General features: G+C 44.3%; 2 protein-coding genes across 2 annotated transcripts; one reads left to right on the forward strand and one right to left on the reverse strand.

Moving 5' to 3' along the window:
* The first annotated feature begins 119 nt into the window (after window positions 1-119).
* On the forward strand, window positions 120-14,381 carry prr14 (proline rich 14). Its single transcript, XM_035397639.1, has 10 exons — window positions 120-654; window positions 1,277-1,346; window positions 2,264-2,439; window positions 3,012-3,162; window positions 4,413-4,453; window positions 4,809-8,486; window positions 9,086-9,242; window positions 10,796-10,908; window positions 11,179-11,247; window positions 11,740-14,381. The coding sequence occupies exons 3-10, from the start codon at window positions 2,300-2,302 to the stop codon at window positions 12,056-12,058; spliced, it is 4,668 nt and encodes a 1,555-aa protein (XP_035253530.1). The 5' UTR covers window positions 120-654; window positions 1,277-1,346; window positions 2,264-2,299; the 3' UTR covers window positions 12,059-14,381.
* Window positions 14,382-15,190: 809 nt separating this feature from the next.
* Window positions 15,191-20,597, reverse strand: LOC118217146 (transmembrane protein 265-like). Its single transcript, XM_035398967.1, has 3 exons — window positions 20,239-20,597; window positions 16,420-16,622; window positions 15,191-15,725 (listed from the first exon to the last, which is right to left on the reverse strand). Exons 2-3 carry the CDS (start codon window positions 16,618-16,620, stop codon window positions 15,567-15,569), a joined length of 360 nt encoding a protein of 119 aa, XP_035254858.1. The 5' UTR covers window positions 16,621-16,622; window positions 20,239-20,597; the 3' UTR covers window positions 15,191-15,566.
* Window positions 20,598-20,746: the final 149 nt, after the last annotated feature.

Below are 20,746 nucleotides of genomic sequence, written 5' to 3' on the forward strand. Positions count from 1 at the left end.
ATTAAATTAAAACTGCATGAAGCATCTAACTGAGGAACATTCAAATCAAATGTGTAAATAAATGGGCTGCTATAAAATCTTGTTTTTATTATTTTTATGTTTCACGTGGCGATTACAAATTTCTGTTCTTGTAGAATTTTCTAAAATTAACTAATGCCTCGTAATTTTAATTCATACTCCTGTGCGCGTCTTTACTCGCTGTCGGAGTCCGCCAACCCCTTTGAAACGTGCGTTTTGATTGGTTGGAAGCAAATGCTCAAGTTCAACTGAGGACAAAGCCCAGTTCTTCCTCCCATCATTGGTCGCCCTTCACCTAAGATGCTCTCTTTCACAGATACGTATTGGTTAAGACTCCATGTGGCACGTCGTTGATTGGTCGGTCTGCAGAAAATACACGCAGGTTGTGTTGAATCGAGTTAATTGGCTGAGGATTGGTTGACCCTCGAATCTGTTAGCCCGGTCTTGTAAGTTTGGTTGTGAATGTTGCGTTGCAGAGAAGGAAATTAAATGAAATGGTTAAAATTGGGCGCCGTCCGTATGTCTTTTACGTCAATGTTTACGTACGTAAAATAGCCTTGTTATCTGCATGTGTATTAGGAGCAACTGGATATGCATGTTTCAATTTCAGCAAGATTATTTATTGACCTGAAAGAAGTAAGGCTTTTCCTCATCCTTAACGTTAATTGTAGAGAATATCTTCCTATAGCTTCGTACGAACAATAACGTTAATAGCATGCTTGATTTCCCTCCTTAGCTAGCTAAGATGCTGTACCAAGCTAACATAGTGCATAGCGACGTTTGTTCATAACATAATTGACTAGCTACATTGTAACTAGTCATGGTTAAACAGGCGGCGGAGGTCCGGATCAATTTCGCAGGAACCTTCTGAATTTTTAATAAGTAGCCAGCAAACTGGTTATATACAGCGTATCACGTTTTTTACTAGTTAGCTAGCTAACGTTAGCAAGTCATTTGCTTCCCGGCTTTTTTTTATTTTATTTGATCACTCCTGCTTTTCATCATGAGCTAATTTAGCAAAATACTTTGTTATTTTTAAGCAGCCAGTGTTTGTGGTACTTGCCTTCACATCAGCTTGTTTTACTAGGTGTATGCTCGATGTGCTGTGTGTTAAGTACCAGCTAGCTAGCTAGACCTAAACCTAGCAGCGGCTGACTTTACTATATAATTGGCAATTTGTTGAGGAACGTGGGTTCTTAGTTCAAAATAAAACTTTCTTAATTTAAAAACAACGGAAGTGTTGCCCTGTTCCTTATAGACAAGCTAATTAGAAACGGACTAAAATCGGTTGCTGCCTACCACTGAATTGGGAAGACGAACTTCAAGGGGTGAGTTCATGTTGTGTTGACGCGCTATAATGATATCACTTGTGGTAAATTGCTGACCTTAAACTAACTTCGATCTAGCTAGTTAATTTAGCAAGTTATCCTAAATCCCTGATTCTCCTGGGGACCCATGCACATGCTTTTGTTACAATCGCTTGTTAAATTAAGGTTGTTGAGCACACGTGTTTAAATCATTTCATAGGCTGTTGTTTACCCAATACTGGATTGGCTCGTTACACTTCACTATTATGAGCGTATTGATTCATCTCTGTCTTTAAGTTGTTCAATTAGAAATGTTTTGCCTCCTTTTGTATAGCTAATAGTTTGCTATATAGCCACGTGGAGATCTAGCGTTCATAGAACCCACAGCTATTTGTGACACAATGTGGCTTAAATGGGTAATAATCCTTGAAATCATGAAAAGCACTTACATTAACAACTTGTTAATTCTGGGATTGCAATTGTGGTTCGAACTAAATCCAGCACGGAGTTTGAGAACCACAGTCCCACCTAAATCAAAGATGTGCTGAAAGGAGCTAATGCTATCTTAAATATTCCATATCTGGCTACGTTTCCTGAAGGTTACTATTCGGGAAGAGACAGGTCAAAGTAACATTACAGAATAGCTTGTACCGACACTAAGAATCGTTATTATTTGAGCTAATATGAGGAACATGTATTGGGAAGCACTGTGATGAATTTTCATGTAAATCGAATGCTATGGGAGCAAAACAGGTAAATGAGTACAAATCACTAAGATGTTATGTATCCTGTAGCCAAGGCTCGATCAGTAGGGTCATTTATCCAATGTCTCGTCTCTTTGATGAAAATTGATACTTTCGTAGCCATTGCATCTTGACAAGCATGTACGTGTGCTGTGGCCCCTAGACGTTTGGTGTGTTGTGTTTGCATTCTTACAGAGGTAGAGACGGCTTTTGGGGGTGGAGAGATTGGGGATGATATCTTCCCCTCCCGCCTTGCACCCCCAAATTGTTTGCCCGATGGAAGGAGATGCCGAGGTTCCCATTCGCGTTTGCATCCCCTCTCAGAGCACGCCCCAGCCTTGCCCCCACTCCCTGCCTTCTGTCACCTGCAGGTAGCGGCAACGTTTCCAGCGCACGGTTGTTTTCGATTGTGATTTCCTTTCTTTGATTGTTTTTCTTTGACACTGCGCGCACGGTCGATTGACCGTGACTTCGTTTCCACTGCACTGAATGTATCCTCTCAAACTCTGAATCTGTCTCGCGTAATTACAGATCCCGTTTGCTGCACGCATTCTTTGCATGCTGTTCTCCTCTCCCTGTCACTCTCACTCTCTTCTCCTCTCTCCTCTCCTCTTCTCTTGCTCTCCTCTCACTCCCCTCCTCTCTCCTGTCCCTCTCAATGAATCGTTGTAGCTTTAACCTCTCTGACAGCTCACAACCGGTTTACAAGCAGCCAAGTTAGTTCCCAGTGTAGAAATGTATAATGAGAGGTGTTTTTCTTTTCTTTTTTTTTTGTTCCTGGCATAAATTTCTAATTAAGGTTTCAAAATCTTTCAGATTAAACTGCCTGTGACTTAATCTGGTGCCTGAGATCGTGGATATCCTGTGGTCTTGTACACGGCCGCTTGTCTGTGTGTCAGAACTCAGCCTCTCTCTCTTTCTCCCTCTCTCCCCCTATCTGCAGGAACAGATACGATGGTAGGGCAGGGAAAGAAAGGAACCGAAGGACCGGACGCATGCAGGTCACCAAAGAACGAGAAGGAGAGAATGGAGAGAGTGTGCCAAGGAAAAGCAGACAGACCTCTTGTGCAAAGAGAGAGAGGAGTGTTAGAACAGTAAGTCTCACTTTCAGTGTTGTGCAGGTATTAGAGCCAGAATTCCGAAAAAAGGCGGGGTTGGACTTGTCCTCCCCCACTCCTGTCAGTATTAAATAAGAGAGATGTTATGGTGTAGCCATACCTGTTTGTTTAGTGGACGCTTGTATCCTTGGTGATCACTATAGCATGCAGTGGCTTCCGTGTTGCGTGCACGTCAAATGTTCTTTTTTACATTTGAAATGCGTTTCAAATTGATGCCCACTTTCTAAATTTATTTCTTTTTGCACTAATCGTGGTGAATTATAAATTCAGGAATACTGGTCCAGGACATCATGTGGCCCAGTTCCATATTCAGTTCAGCAGAATATTTATCCATCTGGCTTGTTTTATATTTTGATCTGCTTTCAAAATTCTGCTGTAAACAAATGTTTATTTTTTCTCCTTATTTAGGGCAATATTGGCTTTAACTTACTTGGCATGATAATCAGATAATTCAAGCACTCCTTAAATAACCTGTCATTTAATTCGTGTTGTCATTATTTGTAATTATTAGAATTATTTAGAACTTAGACTTATTATTTAGAACTCAGAACATGAAATTTGAAATACAAGTATTGTCTCTTTTTTTTTTTTAGTCAGTATATTTACATTTTTAGGCATTTAGCTGATGCTCTTATCCAGAGCAACTTGGACAGATTATATTTTTTGCATGCAGTGAATTTTATACGGCTGGATATTTACTGAAGCAGCTCAGGCGAAAGTACCTGGGTCACGGGTACAAGGACAGGATTCCGCCAGAGAACCGAACCTGCAGCCTCAGAGTTATAGGCCAAGTTTCCTAACCCCTACACTACACTGCAACCTTACACGCAGCTGGGGTTTTTCTGTATGCGCTTGTTACATTGACACAAAGAAGTGATGGTCCTAATACACCGAATGTCCCGATTTGTTGTTTGCATTACGACTTTTTTTTTTCTTCATTTGCGCGTTTCAACCCTTTATCTTGGTCAGAAACGTAGTGACTTGTTTGCGCGTGCCTTTATGTTTGTGCCGCTGAATTACAAGCCCGCCTCAGGCTAATGGAGTAATTAAATATCGGGTTTAATTGAGTGAATAATTAGTCAATCAACCTTTACACTTCAGTGCTCCAACACAGAGACAGGGCGGACAGTTTTGTAATGAGCACATGGTTCCGTCCTTGAGCTATTGCTCCTGTGCCAGAACGATTTGCCCCAGTAAACTGCAGCTCGCGTGTCTGTGTTTCACAGGAACGATGTTCCGGAGCGGAAACTGGGAGAGAAATGACAAAGTAAGCGCTGTTTTTTTTACAGAAACGTTTGTTGCCGCTACTTTGAATGTGATTGCCTGATCGTTGATGCAGCCATCACAACCAAATGTCGCTGGGGAAAATGAAAAAAGAATTCTGTTTTTGTGAACTCATGAAAAAAATCATTTCTATTTAAATGGCATGAGTCAAGTCCATCATTGCTGCTTAAATGTAAATGATGAAATGAAGATAAACAAGGGGGGGTGGGGGAAGAATTATTTTCTCATTTTGCCATCTGTTCATGCAGTGGCCATGCCATTCCCCTGTGAAAAGGCACATTTGTAGAATTGTGATAGTCTTGCATAGTTGTTACTAACATTTTCTCTCTGCACTGCAGGAAGAAAACCAGAAGGGGCCACCAGGGTACAGGGAAGCTGACCCCTCCCACACTCTGCATAGAGGAGAGCAGTACGGGGATGCTGGAGCCTGACCTACAGCCCAGCCAATCGGGAATGGAAACAGGGTCTGGCCTACACCCTGGCCAATCAGCAATGGAAACATTGTCTGATGTACAGCCCAGCCAATCAGCAATGGAAACAGGGTCTGACCTACAATCTTGCCAATCAACAATGGAAACGGGGCATCACCTACAGATCAGCCAATCGGGAATGGAAACAGGGCCTGACCTACAGACCAGCCAATCAGCAGTAGAAACAGGGCCTGACCTACAGCCCATCCAATCGGTAATCAAACCTGTTGAACCTCTTGAAAGCCCACCTACCGTGAAGAGATGGGTGATTGGTCCGTTGTTACAGTCATTCAAGTCAAAGATGGCCAGCTTCACGGAAATAGTCATGAGCCCAGTTCGACTTTTCAAACCCACTTTGCCCTCGGCACCCTCCGATGCACTCTTGGACCTCCAGACCCTTTGCCCAGACAGTGTCACTGGCAGCAACTGCAACACTGAGAGCCACAATGGACACTTTTCAGAAGAAAGTGCAGGGGAAAGCCAGGATATGCAAAGACAGTTGCAAACAAAGAGTAAAAGTGAAGGTAGCACTGATTCAGGTTCACCTCGGGCTAAGGGACAGATCGGTGGAGGACCAGAGGTGGGGGAACTGTCGGGGGATCTTCATCAGCCTCTAACCTCTTTGGCACAGGCATGGAGCTCTGGCACAGAGAGAACGCAGCGTGTCATCCACGAACACCCCTCTGTTCGGAAACTGAACTTTGATACGGAAACCAAAGTCGGAGTCAGTTTTGAAGAGGAAGAAAGTCTTCATGCAGAGAAACATAATTCCAACGTATGTTCACACACACAGATGGTCTGTGCCTCGTTTCCTAGCAGCAAGGAAGAGATTCTGAGGGAGTCTCCTCGCTCTGGGAAATGTAGTCAACTTCCCAGAACCGAACTTCCTCTGGCTTTGGACCCAGTTGGTTCCCTAACCAGCCCGGACTCCTCTCCCTCAGGCTCCCCCAGAACCAGGCATTGGTCCCGTTTGTGCTCAGATACCTCAAAAGAACATTTGACTGGTAAAAGGGCACACTTGGGACAGGCGTGCGCTAAAGCCCCCTCTCCGAGTAAGCCCTCTCCTGGTCGTCCACTCAAACGATCATCTTCATCTGACCTATTCACTCACATTTCCCCTAAAAAGGCCCCACTTTCTTCAGATGAGGCCTGTGAGGAAAAGTGCTCCATAGAAGGTACATCACAACCTCCTGGTCTAGAGGAAAACGCCAGTGGCAGCTCAAGTGCTTTAAGCACGTCCTTTTACTTTACACATCCTGTGTCTTTCGAAGCTAAGCGGGGTAGACATAGGCAGCTGGGGGCAGATGAAGATGGCTCATCTTTGACTATCTGCCAGAGTACTGCAGCACATGAAATGCACAGATCGCTGGAAGACTGTGGAGTTCCTCAATTACCAAGCAGGACCCCTGTCACCACCACATGCTCTCCTGGTCAAGTTTCAGTTCGGGTGCTGCCGGATAATCTGGAAGGAACTCCAGAGGGGGATGGAGAACCTGAAAAGCAAGATCTTGTGCAGATTCCACCTCAAACCTTGGAGTCCCTACAGGCTCGGCCCTCACTGAGGGAGCCCCGTGATGACCATCACGGAGAGGGAGGGATTGTGTTCTCAGAAGAAAGCCTGGGAGAACCACAGGCTTGCCCAGGAAGCAGCCCTGAGATGCGTGAAAGATTAAAAGTTGTAAGAGGCGGTAAACGAGGGAAGGGGATGAGAAAGAAAAAAAGTGATGATATGAAAGAGAGAGAGTTACTGATAGTAACAGGTGGAGAAGCCAGGGAAGAGGTAAGATCAGAGCAGAACAGTAGTATTAGCACAGGGACTTGTGTTTCCCAACTCTTAGACACAGACCCTCATGGGTCCCTCAGTTCTAGGCGAGTAATTAGAAAGAACAGTCAAGGCTCTTGGATGGAAGCAAAAGGAAGAGGAGGCCGGAGGAACAATCTAAACGTAGAAAGTCCGTCCACAGAGATTATGCCAACTGTGGTGGGATCATCTCTGGAATTTAAAGATTGTAGCGCCAGTAACAGCAGCGCAGACTGCGGTATGACTGCGACTAGAGCAAAGAGTCGAGGTGAAAATGGCTCAAGCTTCAAAACTAGAAAATTGAGAAGTTCTGCGATTGCCTTCGAGGATATTAGACGTTCTCCAAACCACTCAAGGTGTGACTCTACAACATTAACCACTGAAACTGGAAGCAAAGAGGAGGATGCTGCTGGAATCAACAAATCGGACATTCAGCTTGAGGATGCAAGACCTAAGTGCCTAAGGCGGGAACGTCAGCATTACAGGCGTAGAAAGAGGGAACTTTCCCCAGGAATGGATATGGATCCGATGCTGAATGGGAAGTGTCTGGCTGTGCCAGAGGGGATCCAAGGTGATATAAACAGAACTACTGTGTCATCCGAAGTGCCCAAAGAGAGTGAGACAAGCCAAGAAAGTGAGCCTAGGACCAGGAAAAAACTTGGGAGACTAAGACACAAGCTAAGGAATCATGCCGACAAAGAGCTTATTCAGGGGGAGATGACTGTAGACATGGAGCTGGAAAGGAAAGCGGCACTGTCAGATGAGAGTCCCTGCGATCTGGAGCCCCAAGAAGATTCAGCATCGGGGGAAACCAGCATTCAACCTGGGGGGTCCTTGCCAGAGCATGCTGACACTGGATCCCAGGTTCAACCCAGAACGTGCACACTAATGCAGGTCGGTAGGAAGAGAGGGGGCACCGGAGAGACAGGCAAGGAAGGAGAAACGGTACACGCGTCCTCTTCCTCCCAAACAACAAATTCCAAGCACAAGCTTCCTGAAGCTGACGATGAGGTGGAATTGAAGTCTGTCAAGGTGCACAGGCTAATCGACAAGGAAGTGCCAAAGGGGAGAAGGGGGAAGAAGTCGAAGCAAGGGGACGGGATGAGGACGGCGGAAGACTCCCACAGAAGGAAAGGCAGATCCTGCTTTAGAGGCAGGTGTGAGCGGAAGGAAGACCTCGCAGTCGAAGGTGAGCAGCTGAAGGAGACCGACTCGTTTGAAAAGCCAGAGTGCGAGCTACTGCGGAGGAGCTACTCTTGCCCGGAGATCCCCTCCCTCCTGAAAGACGGCCGGCATCGTCCCTCGCCTCTCCATCACTGCCTCCCCGTTCCTCTGCCTCCCTCCTCAGCCAAACGCACTCGCAGGCACACGGTCTGCAGCCTGGAAGTGGAGAGAGAGATCGCCCCCCTGTGTTTGCGTAAGGAGGTGTACCCCACCGGACGGGGAGGGCAGCACTACAACCCCGGCTCCCCTGCGTCCTCCACATCCTTTACCGCTCTGGCCTCCTGCTTTCTCTCGAGTCCCCTGGCCTTCCTCTCCAGGAAGCAGGAGGGAAGCAGTTCGAGCAGCGGCATCAGCGGTAGTAGCGCCTGTAGTTGTGATGTCACCTTGTCCTCCTCCAGTGACGCCACCCCCTCCACTTCCTCCTCTGTTTCCTCCCTGATCTGTCGCCTGCTCCCGGACTTCACTTCCTGTGCCCTCCCCAGATCCAGCCAATCCACTGCCTCCGTTTCTTCTTTTTGCAGGTAACTGCCAAAACTGGGAGAACGGTTTACATTAGTAGTAACTGTGGCTACATTTTTCAAGCAAGCAAATGTAATTTATTATGATGTACAGTTGTGAGGTATGAATGACCTTGTTTCAGTTCTAAATTCAGTTACTATTATGATTATGGGTATTTACACACTTATTCATTAAACCTTTTAATTTTGTTAAAGAGCTTAGTTTTTTTAATTCCCTTTTTTAATCAAGATTTTATATTTATGGGTACATTTTATGTGCATAGGAAATGTGGTTCAGTATATTGTCTTAAGGCACATACTGAAGCACATTTTGTATTTTTTATAAAATTAAAAAAAATATCATTTTGTATATGTTTATTTGTTTTTTTTATTTGAATGGATACTTCTTTTTGTGCAATGAAGGATATTTTCAATACAGAATTTTCTGATGACCTGTTGGCTTAGGGGTGAGTGGTATACCAATGCTATGATATTAATTTGGCTATATCATCTATATTGTATGTATCTTCATTTCAAGGCGTGTGTACTGGGTGACTGCATTGATGCTGTAAGGAGTGACTGTGCTCTGGTGTGTAAGGCGTGACTGTGCTCTGGTGCTGCAGTGTCTCCTCCCAGATGCCAGTAGATGGTGAGATTGAGGGCAAGCAGGAGCAGCAGGAGGAGGAGGAGCAGGACGAGGAGGAGGGGATCTGTTTCACTCCAGAGCAGGAAACCGTTGAGCCGCGGGATGAAAAATCCTTCTCGGACTCTGAAATTAAGGTAGGATCTTCTGTTTTAAAGGTGTGAACGGCATAGGTGTGACGTGAACTGTCTGTAGCAGGGAATCTGAAGCCCAACCTCCCACTGCAGCTGTGGCTAGGTGTGTGTGTGTGTGTGTATGAACACTTTGATCTCAAACTATGGAGCACATGACTGTGAATGGGAACCGTGGTCTATCTGGACGATGAAACAGTTTTGTGAAAACAATGTGAAAGCCTTGTTCAAAAATGTCCCTGTTCACGGTATTATGCGGCCATGTACAAAACACACAAATGGGTGATGAAAATTGAAAGAAAAATTTGTTGTAACAACCTTGTCAGATGACGTTTACTGTTGCAATACGTTTTATCCCTTGCACTTGTTTCACTTGCTAGCTAGAAGTTTTGTGGACGTTGGGTAGTCGAGAATTGGAAGAAGAACAACATAAATTATAAGCAAATGGTGCTCATCAGCTTGTTGGACTTTGGGACAATTACATTGAACTGCAGTAAGTCAACAGCTGTTTTCAAATAGGGGTACCAAGGAGTTGGGCAATAAACAGTGCATCCAGTTAGCTTAATTGCCGCTTTAGAGATTAGCTTAATGCTAACAAAAATAATGGAAAACCCCATAGACGTGATACCGAAAATTTGTATGTTGGTACCATGTGTTTTGCAGTTCTCAAAATGACAGTATATGGCAAATAAATGCATGGTTTAAGAAATAAACATACAGTAAATAAAAAACACATGAACAGGCCACCTGTTATGGAAGCAGGAATTAATTTAAGCATATAGCCCAGTGGTAACCAGTCCTATTCCTGGAGATCTACCACCCTGTATGTTTTCACTCCAAACCTAACAAAGCACACCTCATTCAACTGCTAGAGCAGGGCTGCCCAACCCTGTTCCTGGAAATCTACAGTCCTACAGGTTTTCACTCCAACCATTACCAACCACACCTCATTCAACAGCTAGCGATCTTGTTGAGCTGCTAATTTCTGGTCAGGTGTGTCAAATTAGGGCTGAAATAACTTGCAGGATGGTAGATCTCCTGGAACATGGTTGCTTGCCGCTAATATAGCCTATTTGGGCACTTAATAGACCGATTCTAGTTGTTTTTTTTTTTTTTGTTGTTTTTTTTTAAATGTCAAAAGCGCAGTAACCATCAGATACATACACCATGACCTACCGTGGGACCGTGGCACCTTAACAACCTTAGTGTCCAGCAAAATTTAAGGTTATATTCTTATAGGGAACTAGCCGAAGCTAGTTGCTACAGTAAAGTTGCTTCCCCATCATTGACTGAAGGGTTGTGAAGGCCAGAGAAATTAACATTCCCTCTGTTAATGTTAGTAGTTCTTAGAACCTAGGATGTTCCCATTGCTGTGGTCTATTGGTCTAAGGCCTCCTGCTGTCAAGTTTGTTTTGCATCTTCTTTATTCTGTTTTATTTCTTAAATTTTTTTCTGTGCGTTTGTGTATAGGGCTCTGTGGCACGTAGGAAGGTTGCTGTACAAATACAGACGGCTGTGTGTTTCTCTGTCATGAGCTTGTTTCACTCTCCCTCACGCAGGCTGGCAGTGCGACACAAGCTGAGCGGGGCAAGGTTTCCCGCTTCAGAATCCGCAAAACTCCCCCAAAACCGCCCACCAACCTCACACCCATGGGCCTCCCCCGTCCTGTCAGGTAGGGAAACCTCTCTGTGCACCTTTCCTTACGGCAAGTACCTCAGTCCAAGGTTTGAGTAAAAGTCATCTCATTTGTTTACATAAGAGTCTCCTTGGACTGCTTCATGGGCTGTGGCTGTCGATGAATCCCTACCCAGTGTATGAAATGACTTGCTTGGATTTCATTTGTGAGAGCTGTATTTGAGAAAAAGTACCCAAAGGCATCTAGGTGCTGATTTTCTTCCTTAAGTGCATCACTAACTGTGTGTCTGTTGCCTGTGTTTCATAGGCTGAAGAAGAAGGATTTCAGCCTGGAGGAAATCTACACCAACAAGAACTTCCACAAACCACCGGAAGGGTGAGAAATCCCTAGGGTTACTGTGTGTGTGTCGGTGGTGCATTTCTGTTTTGTGGTTATGTATTCTACTGTGAATCCTCATATTCAGTCTGCTTCATGTTGTCATAGGTGGCAGTGTGATATAATGGCCAGGGAACTGGCCTTGTAACAAAAGCTGTGGGTTTGATTCATTGACCAGATTAAATAGCAAACTGTGCAATTTAGAGATTAAAGGTTTAAAAAGCAGATTGTGGGCTGAACGCAGTTGTGCAGTGCAGTGTTTTTTTTACATCAGCTGAATGGCTTGCCTGAAATTCAGAAGTAATTCAAATGGTTTATTTGAAACCCTTCAGTTTTGCATACAAGGGCATACAAAGGACGCTGACGTGATTTTGTCTTGGCCAGAATTGCAGCCCTGTCACACCGAGGGAACAGGTAAGTGTTTTTTCACTTCTCCATCATAAACACGTTTTTCCCTCTCTGCCCCCCCCCCCCCCCCCCCCCCATACTTAGGCGGCTAGAAACTATATTTGAGGTTCCAACCAGCAATTGCGATGGATCGCTGTCCCTGATTGGCTCCCGGCGTTTTAAACGATTGGTCAAGTTCCCGGAGCTGGGTGTGGCCAGGAAACCGAGGAAAGCTCTGGCAGGGGCGGGGAAAGGAACCTTCCGGAAGACCGGGGACAGTTCGGCGGTCGGCCGGACCCGGCGCAGAGGGACCCCGAAAGCTAAAGACGCACCGTCCCGCACCGCGGAGGAACTCGATTCGCTGCTGTGTTCCAAGCTCGACCAATTGGACGCCTGGATGGCTCTCGACCAGGCGGCTCCGTGAGCCCGGGAGCCAATCAAGAGTCCTCGAGTCCCAAACGATGTTGTGTGCGTGTTGCGTGACCACCGGGCCGTGCTGTGTCTCATTGGCCCGAGGGGGAGGGGCTCCCGGGCTGGGTGGGTTACTCTAGCGCTAGCACTGAACGAACAGGGTCTTTAAGCACTTTGGATGTGGATGACAGGGTCTGTACCTTTCTACCTGCCCGTCATTTCAAAGCAGCACCTGCGGCTGCGATGGATTCTTTAATCCCTGGGCATCATGTTCCGTCCATTTCTTCATTCTCTGTAATTAATTTCATTTGAATAACTTAATTAAATATAATGATTTAATTATTGTGATTTACTGTGTCCATGGTAATCAGATCTTCTATTAAAATCTTATAAAGAGTTTATATTTCCATTATGGGTGTACCACATATAGATATGTATATATGTATGTTACAAAAGGTGCACAGCTTTGATAATTTGCGAATTTGGTTGATGTTGCCTTATTTCGGTGATTTTTGTGTGTGCACCAGGGTCTTTGACTGTATGTAATTATCAGATGCACTGATGTATGAACCGGTTAACTGGTCTTCCCTCCTCCCAGTCCCTCAGTCTGCAGCCTTCCTCCTAGTGTAACACTGGACTGTCGCAGTCAGCAAACAGCTGTTCAGATTTCAGCGCTAACCGCCATTCAGTGTGGTACAACACTGACCGCCATTCAGCGCTAACCGCCTTTCTGCACGGTACAACACTGACCGCCATTCAGCACAGTGCTAACCGCCATTAGGCACCGCGCAGCGCTAACCCCCATTCAGCGCGGTACAGCGCTAACCGCCATTCTGCACGGTACAGCGCTAACCGCCATTCTGCACGGTACAGCGCTAACCGCCATTCTGCACGGTACAGCGCTAACCGCCATTCTGCGCGGTACAGCGCTAACCGCCATTCTGCGCGGTACAGCGCTAACCGCCATTCTGCACGGTACAGCGCTAACCGCCATTCTGCACGGTACAGCGCTAACCGCCATTCTGCGCGGTACAGCGCTAACCGCCATTCTGCACGGTACAGCGCTAACCGCCATTCTGCACGGTACAGCGCTAACTCCCATTCTGCGCGGTACAGCGCTAACCGCCATTCTGCGCGGTACAGCGCTAACCGCCATTCTGCGCGGTACAGCGCTAACCGCCATTCTGCGCGGTACAGCGCTGACGGCCATTCTGCGCAGTACAGCGCTAATTGCCATTTAGCACAGCGCTAACCGCCATTCAGCACGGTTCCTGTGACCGCAAACGGTGTCGGCCGTGGGTGGAGGGAGCTGGCAGTCTGAGGGAATGTCTGTAAGCTCGATGGCCAGTGCTTTGATCCCGGCGGCTTTTTTGATTGGTGCAGAGCTCCTAAAAGTTTCATTTGTTCCGTTTGCTCCCAGACTACAGGGACTCCAAAGGAGACCAGAATGGGTTAACTGCTTTGCACTGGAGGCTGTTTGTCAGTATGGATATTAGTATTTTATTTTATTTTATGTTTTTTTTTGGTCTGCTTTTTATATTATCAAGTCAAAAAATATATTCTTTGGCTGTAAAACTGGTCATTGAGTCCAGGGCATTTTTTCACTTCAATTATGAATGTTTTTTTTTTTTTCTTGTGTAAAAATTTTATGTAGAATTCTATTATAGTGGAGTTTGAAATAGCACTTCTGTTAGTCATAGGCCAAGCTTGAAGTTTTTAATTCCACGTCCATTTTGTTTCATGTCCATTCTCTGAAATATGGAATAATGCCAAGTCGTATATGAATATTACTTTGTGCAGTCGTTTATGTACAGGAGAAAATAATTGTTTAGATGTTTTTCACTGTTGAATAAATGTGATATTTTTATGGTTTCTACACTTTGTTCCATGACTGCCATTTATAATTTCTTATGGAGTAGCAATGAATAGAAATGTATGGTTGCATATGGCAATTTTAATTTTACGAATGAACATCTTGAATGTTAAAATATTTGTAGCAATATTTCACAAACTGAACAGTACTTCAGGATGCAAGCTTGGATATTTAGTTATTTTATTACAAAAACCTTTACAAAATGCAATACAGTCTTTAAAAGCACAACATTAAAACATGAAAAAAATAATATAAAATAACTTAATGACAAAATAGAATGTAACCATGTGCTTGTTTTAAGTTTTTTGCTAAATCAACCATTGATAGCACATTTTAGTAGCATACTAGATGTGTATTCTTTTTAATTCGATCTTTGTAACTATGTTTTTAAACACCACTATATTTTCATCATTTCAGTAGCTTGTGTAAATGACAAGTATCCATTAAACAGCATATTTATTAATTACCTTGTTATGGTCATTTGTTCAAATGTCTTTGCCAAGATGACCACTTAAGCGGTTTGTTTTTCTCCATATTGAATGAAAAATTAAGTTTGCAGCTACTTATAAAGAGAATTTCAATCTGGCTAGTATCAGTGGTTGCTGGTTTATCCTGCTAAGTCCCTGTTCTAGTGCATAGATGGGCCCCACAGTGTGCTATCTGTTAAGGCACTCTTCTTGTGCATGGATGGGCCCAGAGTCTGGTATCTGTTAAGGGACTGTTCCAGTTTGTGGCTGGGCCCCACAATCTGGTATCTGTTAAGGCAATGTTCTAGTGCATGGATGGGCCCCATGGTTTGGTATCTGTTAAGGCACTGTTCTAGTGCATGGATGGGCCCCATGGTCTGGTATCGGTTAAGGCACTGTTCTAGTGCATGGACGGGCCCCATGGTCTGGAATCATATCCGGACTGTTCCAGTGCTGACTGGCCAGCAGCCTTTTAGTGCAACACTCAGTGGGCTGTAGCATTGCCCGGGGATGACTGTGCCTCCTCGCACATGCTCCTCGATCAGGCTCTCCCATCTGCTGAGCTGCCCAGGAAGTTGTATCCGCCTGCTTGCGTGTGTGAGCCTTCAACTTGTGTGCATGTGTGATTCTCTAGCTTGTGTGTGTGTGTGTGTGCGAGGGTGTGAGATCCTCCAGCTTGTGTGTGTACGTGTGTGATCCCCCCCCCTCCAGCTTGTGTGTGTGATCCTCCAGCTTGTGTGTGTGCGTGTGTGTGTGATCCTCCAGCTTGTGTGTGTATGCATGTGTGATCCTCCAGCTTGTGTGTGTGTGTGTGTGAGCCTGACTGGCTGACATCACATGCTTTCGAGGCGAGCTTACGCTTGTCTGCACTCTCCTGAAGGGAATGCTGCAATGAGTGCCGACAAAAAACTGGAGCGAAAAGGGGTGCAAAATGTACAAGCACCAAAGTTGCCAGCCGTGTACACTGTCCTGTAGTTACGCAAGTATAGTCGAGTTCACTGGGCTACACGTGTGCTGAAATAAAGTCAGATGGAATAGTGAGTTTGTTCAACCCTCTGCCTCAGCCCGCGTCTGAATAAGTCTCCTGTAGTCTTGGAATAGAAACAGTGTTCACTGGAAGATTTTTAAAAGATGCAGGTCAGTATTAATGTTATCCACAGGCAGGTTTCCTCGCCCTGTGATCAGTTTATGAGTGTGAGGAGGTACGACACCAGCGCCATCAGGCACAGGATGAAGACCAGCAGTCCGAAACACACCGCGAAGGCGATGAGGCTGCACCGCCTGGCTCTGTGAGCGTAGATCTGGGCGCTCTCGGGGTCACTCGAAGCCCTCTCGCGTGCCTGTGGTGGAGGACAAAATGTTTGACGTGTTACTAACCCAGACACACAGCAAGGATCTCCCTCTGAAGCACACTGTCAGGCTGGAACCAGTGTCATTGCGATCGTCAGTCTTGCATGTCATCCACATGCCAGGTTTAAACTTACAACATTTGGTGGGTTGTGTAAAATGGAGGTCCGTAGATAACACGTGCAGTAGAGTGCTTCTGTTTGGCTGAGGACTTCCTTCAAACAGCTTTGAGAAACAATGTGGCCTACGTGTTCACCGGGTTGCATTACCCTTGTGTCTCAGTTAAACCGCAAATAATCCCTCTGATATAAGGTTCCGTGAATGTTGAGCCTTAACATTTTCACATGCTTCAGAGCAGAACAGGCACCGTCTAAATGCTCTATTATTTGACGTATGAGTTACTGGATCAACACATCCATGTAATCCACTCCCTCTACTCTGTATCAGTCTAGACTTGAGAGAGAGTTTTGTCAATATTACTTTCCGCTACTGTAAGGTCTATTCCATTTCAGCACAGGAAATTCACAAAATTCAGACTGAAACTGTGCATTTTGCTGGGTTATTCCATTACCTTCACTGTGCTTATTTTTGGGGAAAGCAATACTGTGCAGCAAAGCATTTTCCCTGCGCTGCTACACAGTTGAGAGTGACCGGCATATTCACACCTGTCCCAAAAAACGTACTCACCTTGACAGAATTTATCAAAGCAATAATGCCGACACAGGAGAGCCCGCAGATGATGCTGGCGACGGCCAGCTTCCTGTAGTCGTTGCGACGGATTTTGGGGGCTTCATTTTTACCGCTCGACGGTTGACCGGAGCCGGGGACCGACTGCAGGGGCGTGGCCTCTTCTGCTGCCCGGACAGCAGCACCGGAAGGACCGGACATGACTGCAGGTGTGAGAGTGAAAGAAAGAAAGATCAGTGCTGCACTGACTGTCATTACGTAGGATGAAGCATCCAGTGATGATGAAACATCATCATTTATGTTCAGCCCTGTTTTCTCATCCACCCATGCATCCATCCATCCATTATCTATACTTGCTTATTCCCGAACAGGGTCGCGAGGGTGCAGGACCCTATCCCAGTATGAAGTTTTCTCATCCTTTCAGCAATTAAAAATTTCACAAATTTGATTTACCACAAACACATTTTTTTCAGGTACTTTTTCAGGAATGTTTTTGAATGTTTCAAGCGTTTTAGTGTTCTATAACTCCATTGCCTTTAATCACCAGTAGTGATTGTTACATCAGCATTCATGTTCAGATGAGAAATTCCATTCACACCTGTTATCGTACACCTTAAAGGGTTAATGCACTTAACCTTAATGTAAACCAGGTTTAAACTTAATTTAAATCCACTGAGAGGGAAAATATTATTAAAAGATCAGTTTAAACAAGATATTATTGGAGACCAGCCATTGATGGTGCATAATAAATGCATAAAGACATTCAATAGCAGGCCGATTCAATATTGTAAGGATGAATATCCTTCCTAGGTTCTTATTCTTATTTCTATGTATCCCAATATCTTTCAAAGAATTTAGACAAAGTCATGTAATATTTTATTTAGAATTTTTTTTTTTTTTTATCTCAGTTTAGAAAAATCTTTTTACAGAGACCCTAGGTTGTGGGGAGAAGGGGGCTGCCCCATTTTCAACTTTGCTGTTGATGATGTAACTTGCTGTGCGGCTGGGTATTCAGTTGCTCCTCTTCCTCTTTACCTGCAGTGATGCGTTCAGAATTGCCCATTCCGTGCTCTCATTCTATAAATAACTTGTTTCCCACTCGCTTAAAACCTGCTCTTAGATTAGGAGGCGTTTCTGCTGGCTCTGTTCAGGCTCCTGCTGCTGATAGTCATTCACTCGCTCCTTCTCTCTCTGACATAGCATTCCAGATTTGGCACAGAGAATGTATGCACTGTTTTTGGGACCTGTTCATGGATAATGTTTTCTCATCCACCCATGCATCCATCCATCCATTATCTATACTTGATTATTCCCGAACAGGGTCGTGGGGGGTGCAGGAGCCTATTCCAGCATGAAGTTTTCTCATCCTTTCAGCAGTTAAAACACAAATTTGATTTACCACAAACACATTTTTTTTCAGGTGATTTTATTAGGAAAAACATTACATCTTTCCCCAACATACCAGATTTTTCACTTATGGAGTCCTTGTATTTACTTAACCCTTGTACTCAAAGGAGGTATATCCACTATTTATGAAACACTATCTGACTTAGTTGGTATTAACACCCTGGAACACTTAAAGACAGCATGGATTAAAGACTTAGGACCATGTATTTCAGATTAGTTTTGGAGTAAGGAGTAAGCACAAGTCCATTCAACTTCAGTATGAGCCAGACATGCGCTTTTCTGATTTAAGGTAGTACATCAATTGCATTTCTCAAAGCAAAAGCTCTCCTAAATGTACCCAACTCTTGACCCTTCATGTGACTGATGTGAGTTGTGGCTAACATCACTGGCACTTGTGTTTTGTGCCTATCCATGTACAGTATATTACAATAATGGCTGAACATCTTCCAGTTATTATCATGCATTAGAGAGACCAGTTGATCCAAACCCTCACTTGGCTGTACTTCGAGCTAAGATTTAGTCCTAACAATTTCACAGAATAATATGATTTCCTTTGTTGCACTCTTAGCAAGGCGATTGATTTTACTTATTTGGAAGCAGCAGAGATTGCCATTGCATTTTATTTTTATGTAAGATGTGACGCAGCATCTCCAACTTGAAAAAAAAAATTCTCATTAAAGGGGAATGAGAGCTGATTTTTTACTGATGTGGCAGCCCTTTGTGGACCAGAGCATACCAGTACAGTAGCCTTGCTCACACATGCACAATAATGCTTTTGAACATTTCAACATCCAACTTCATAGTTTCTCCCTTCCTCTGGTTGTTTTAACATTTTTGTTGTTCAATTTCTTTCCTTTTCTCACTTTCTGCGGTTGTTTTTTTTTTCTTTTAAATTAAAGCTTATATCCATATGCAAGTATATCCATATGCAAGCCGGTCCAGGGTGTATTCCTGCCTCCCACCAAACCCCTCCACCCCCACCCCCCACCCCACTCCGGATAAGCGGGTATAGATAATGGATGGATGGATCCGTATGCAAATATTTGTATTGAAACATCACTGTGTGTATAAAGTCAATCTGGCAGAGTGTTGATACTGCATAAAATTTTATTTGCATAATTATTTTTGTTGTACAGCTGCCACTTCTGATATGAAAACCTGAATAAAAAGACTTCAACAAAAACTCAAAGGTATGGAGGGATTGAATGATACGTCTCTTATGAGTAAGTGACGGAGGCTGAGATGAGTGATGACATCATTCTTATGGTATGTGGTACTTAGGTATGTGGGAGGGGTAACAGGACTGACAAAGTGGGTAAACTAATGAGGAAACGCAGGAACAGGAGGTCGGGGACTCATGACCAAATATGAACAACTGTCAAAGACGAATCTAAAGAAGAGGAGGAATAAAAAAAAGTTGAAGGCCCGGGTAAGGGAACATTGGGGAGAGAATGGAGTGAAATAACAATGGCAGACACTTGCTAAACTGCAGAATATTTTCCCTTTCAGTTTGCCACTAAAAGTGAGCTCTCTGCGGAACGCACGACGTGCTGGCTAACTGTGAAACAGAAGACAGAATGACTGGTGTGAAACTACCGACCCATTCTGTCATTTTGCAATATCGGTTTCGATCACAAATGCAGGAAGACAGAGAGTATGTCGCCTTTTTTTTCAGATGTTAGATCAGGTGATGAAAGACATTTTTTTGTTTTTGCCTAACGCTGTTAAGCAATACTTCGTCAGAACTGGCAGCCAAAGTATGCCCGTCCTGGAACCCACCCTGACAGTAGTGTCATTCCTCAGCGCCAGTGTACGGTATCAGGATGAGGCATGTTTCTCATTCCCTCCCTCAGCATTTCAGCCTGTTTTTCTATCCATTTCTCTCACAGTGTTCAATCAGAACGGAGGGAAGGAGAGAAAGGAGGAGAAACAGAAAGCGCCCCACAGCATCTCTAACACAAACCGCATATACTACCATATGCCACCATTATAAAAATGTTTACTTTTTACGTGAAGCATTGCAATATCTTTATATTTTATTTAAAAATAGGTGACGTTCAGCAAGTGACAGCGATATTAAGTGATCCTACTTAAATCAGGTGTTATTAGCTACAACTTGTGTCAGTAAGATCACAACACTGTCATAATTTATCATTTTTACATTAATAGTATAACTGTGCAGTGCTTGAACAGTGAATAGTCGCTCTCTGGATGTATTTACTTGCTTTGGTACATGCTAAATTGTTCTACTGTCACAAACAGACACATTTAGCAGTGCAGGTTAATATAAAGACACTAACTTTGTGTGCAAATGTAGTTACACTGGAGAGTTCCACTATTCTTTTACTGTAGATTCCATTGCATTTTAGGATGGAGATGAGTCAGAGACACTGGAGTCAAATGGATACTTACAGATTCTACTGTCTGGACTTGTCCAAGAATTCCCCCAAAGATAAAGGGAAGTAGCAGATGAGGCTTTCAGTTTCTTCAGTTCACTTATAGATCCACAGGCAGGACAGTAAAAGAGTTTTTCTTTTCTTCTTCTTTTTCCAGGAAAATTATGTACTTTTTTATTGACACGGATGGCAAGAACAGTTCTCAGCTGTCAGAATAGGCACAAGCACAATGGATAGAGAGGAAGAGGTGCCTTTCCCGGCAGTTTCAAGTCAATGTAATCTGAGACTGAAACCGGTCCTTCTGTTCCACTGTGATAATTATTGCTTTGAAAGTGCGTTGTTTACTCCCCAGTGCCATAGAGAGAAGAATGAGAAAAAGGGAGTGAGTAAGTGAGTAAGTATTTCAGCTCCACTCCTCCCCTCTCTCTCTCCCCTCCCTCCCTCCCTCCCTCCCTCTCTCCCTCTCTCCCTCTCTCTCTCTCTCTCTCTCTCTCTCTGTTTAGGCTCTGTTTCTTTGGCCACGC

The sequence above is a fragment of the Anguilla anguilla genome, chromosome 17 (genome assembly GCF_013347855.1).
Source record: "Anguilla anguilla isolate fAngAng1 chromosome 17, fAngAng1.pri, whole genome shotgun sequence".
Classification (NCBI taxonomy): Eukaryota; Metazoa; Chordata; class Actinopteri; order Anguilliformes; family Anguillidae; genus Anguilla; species Anguilla anguilla.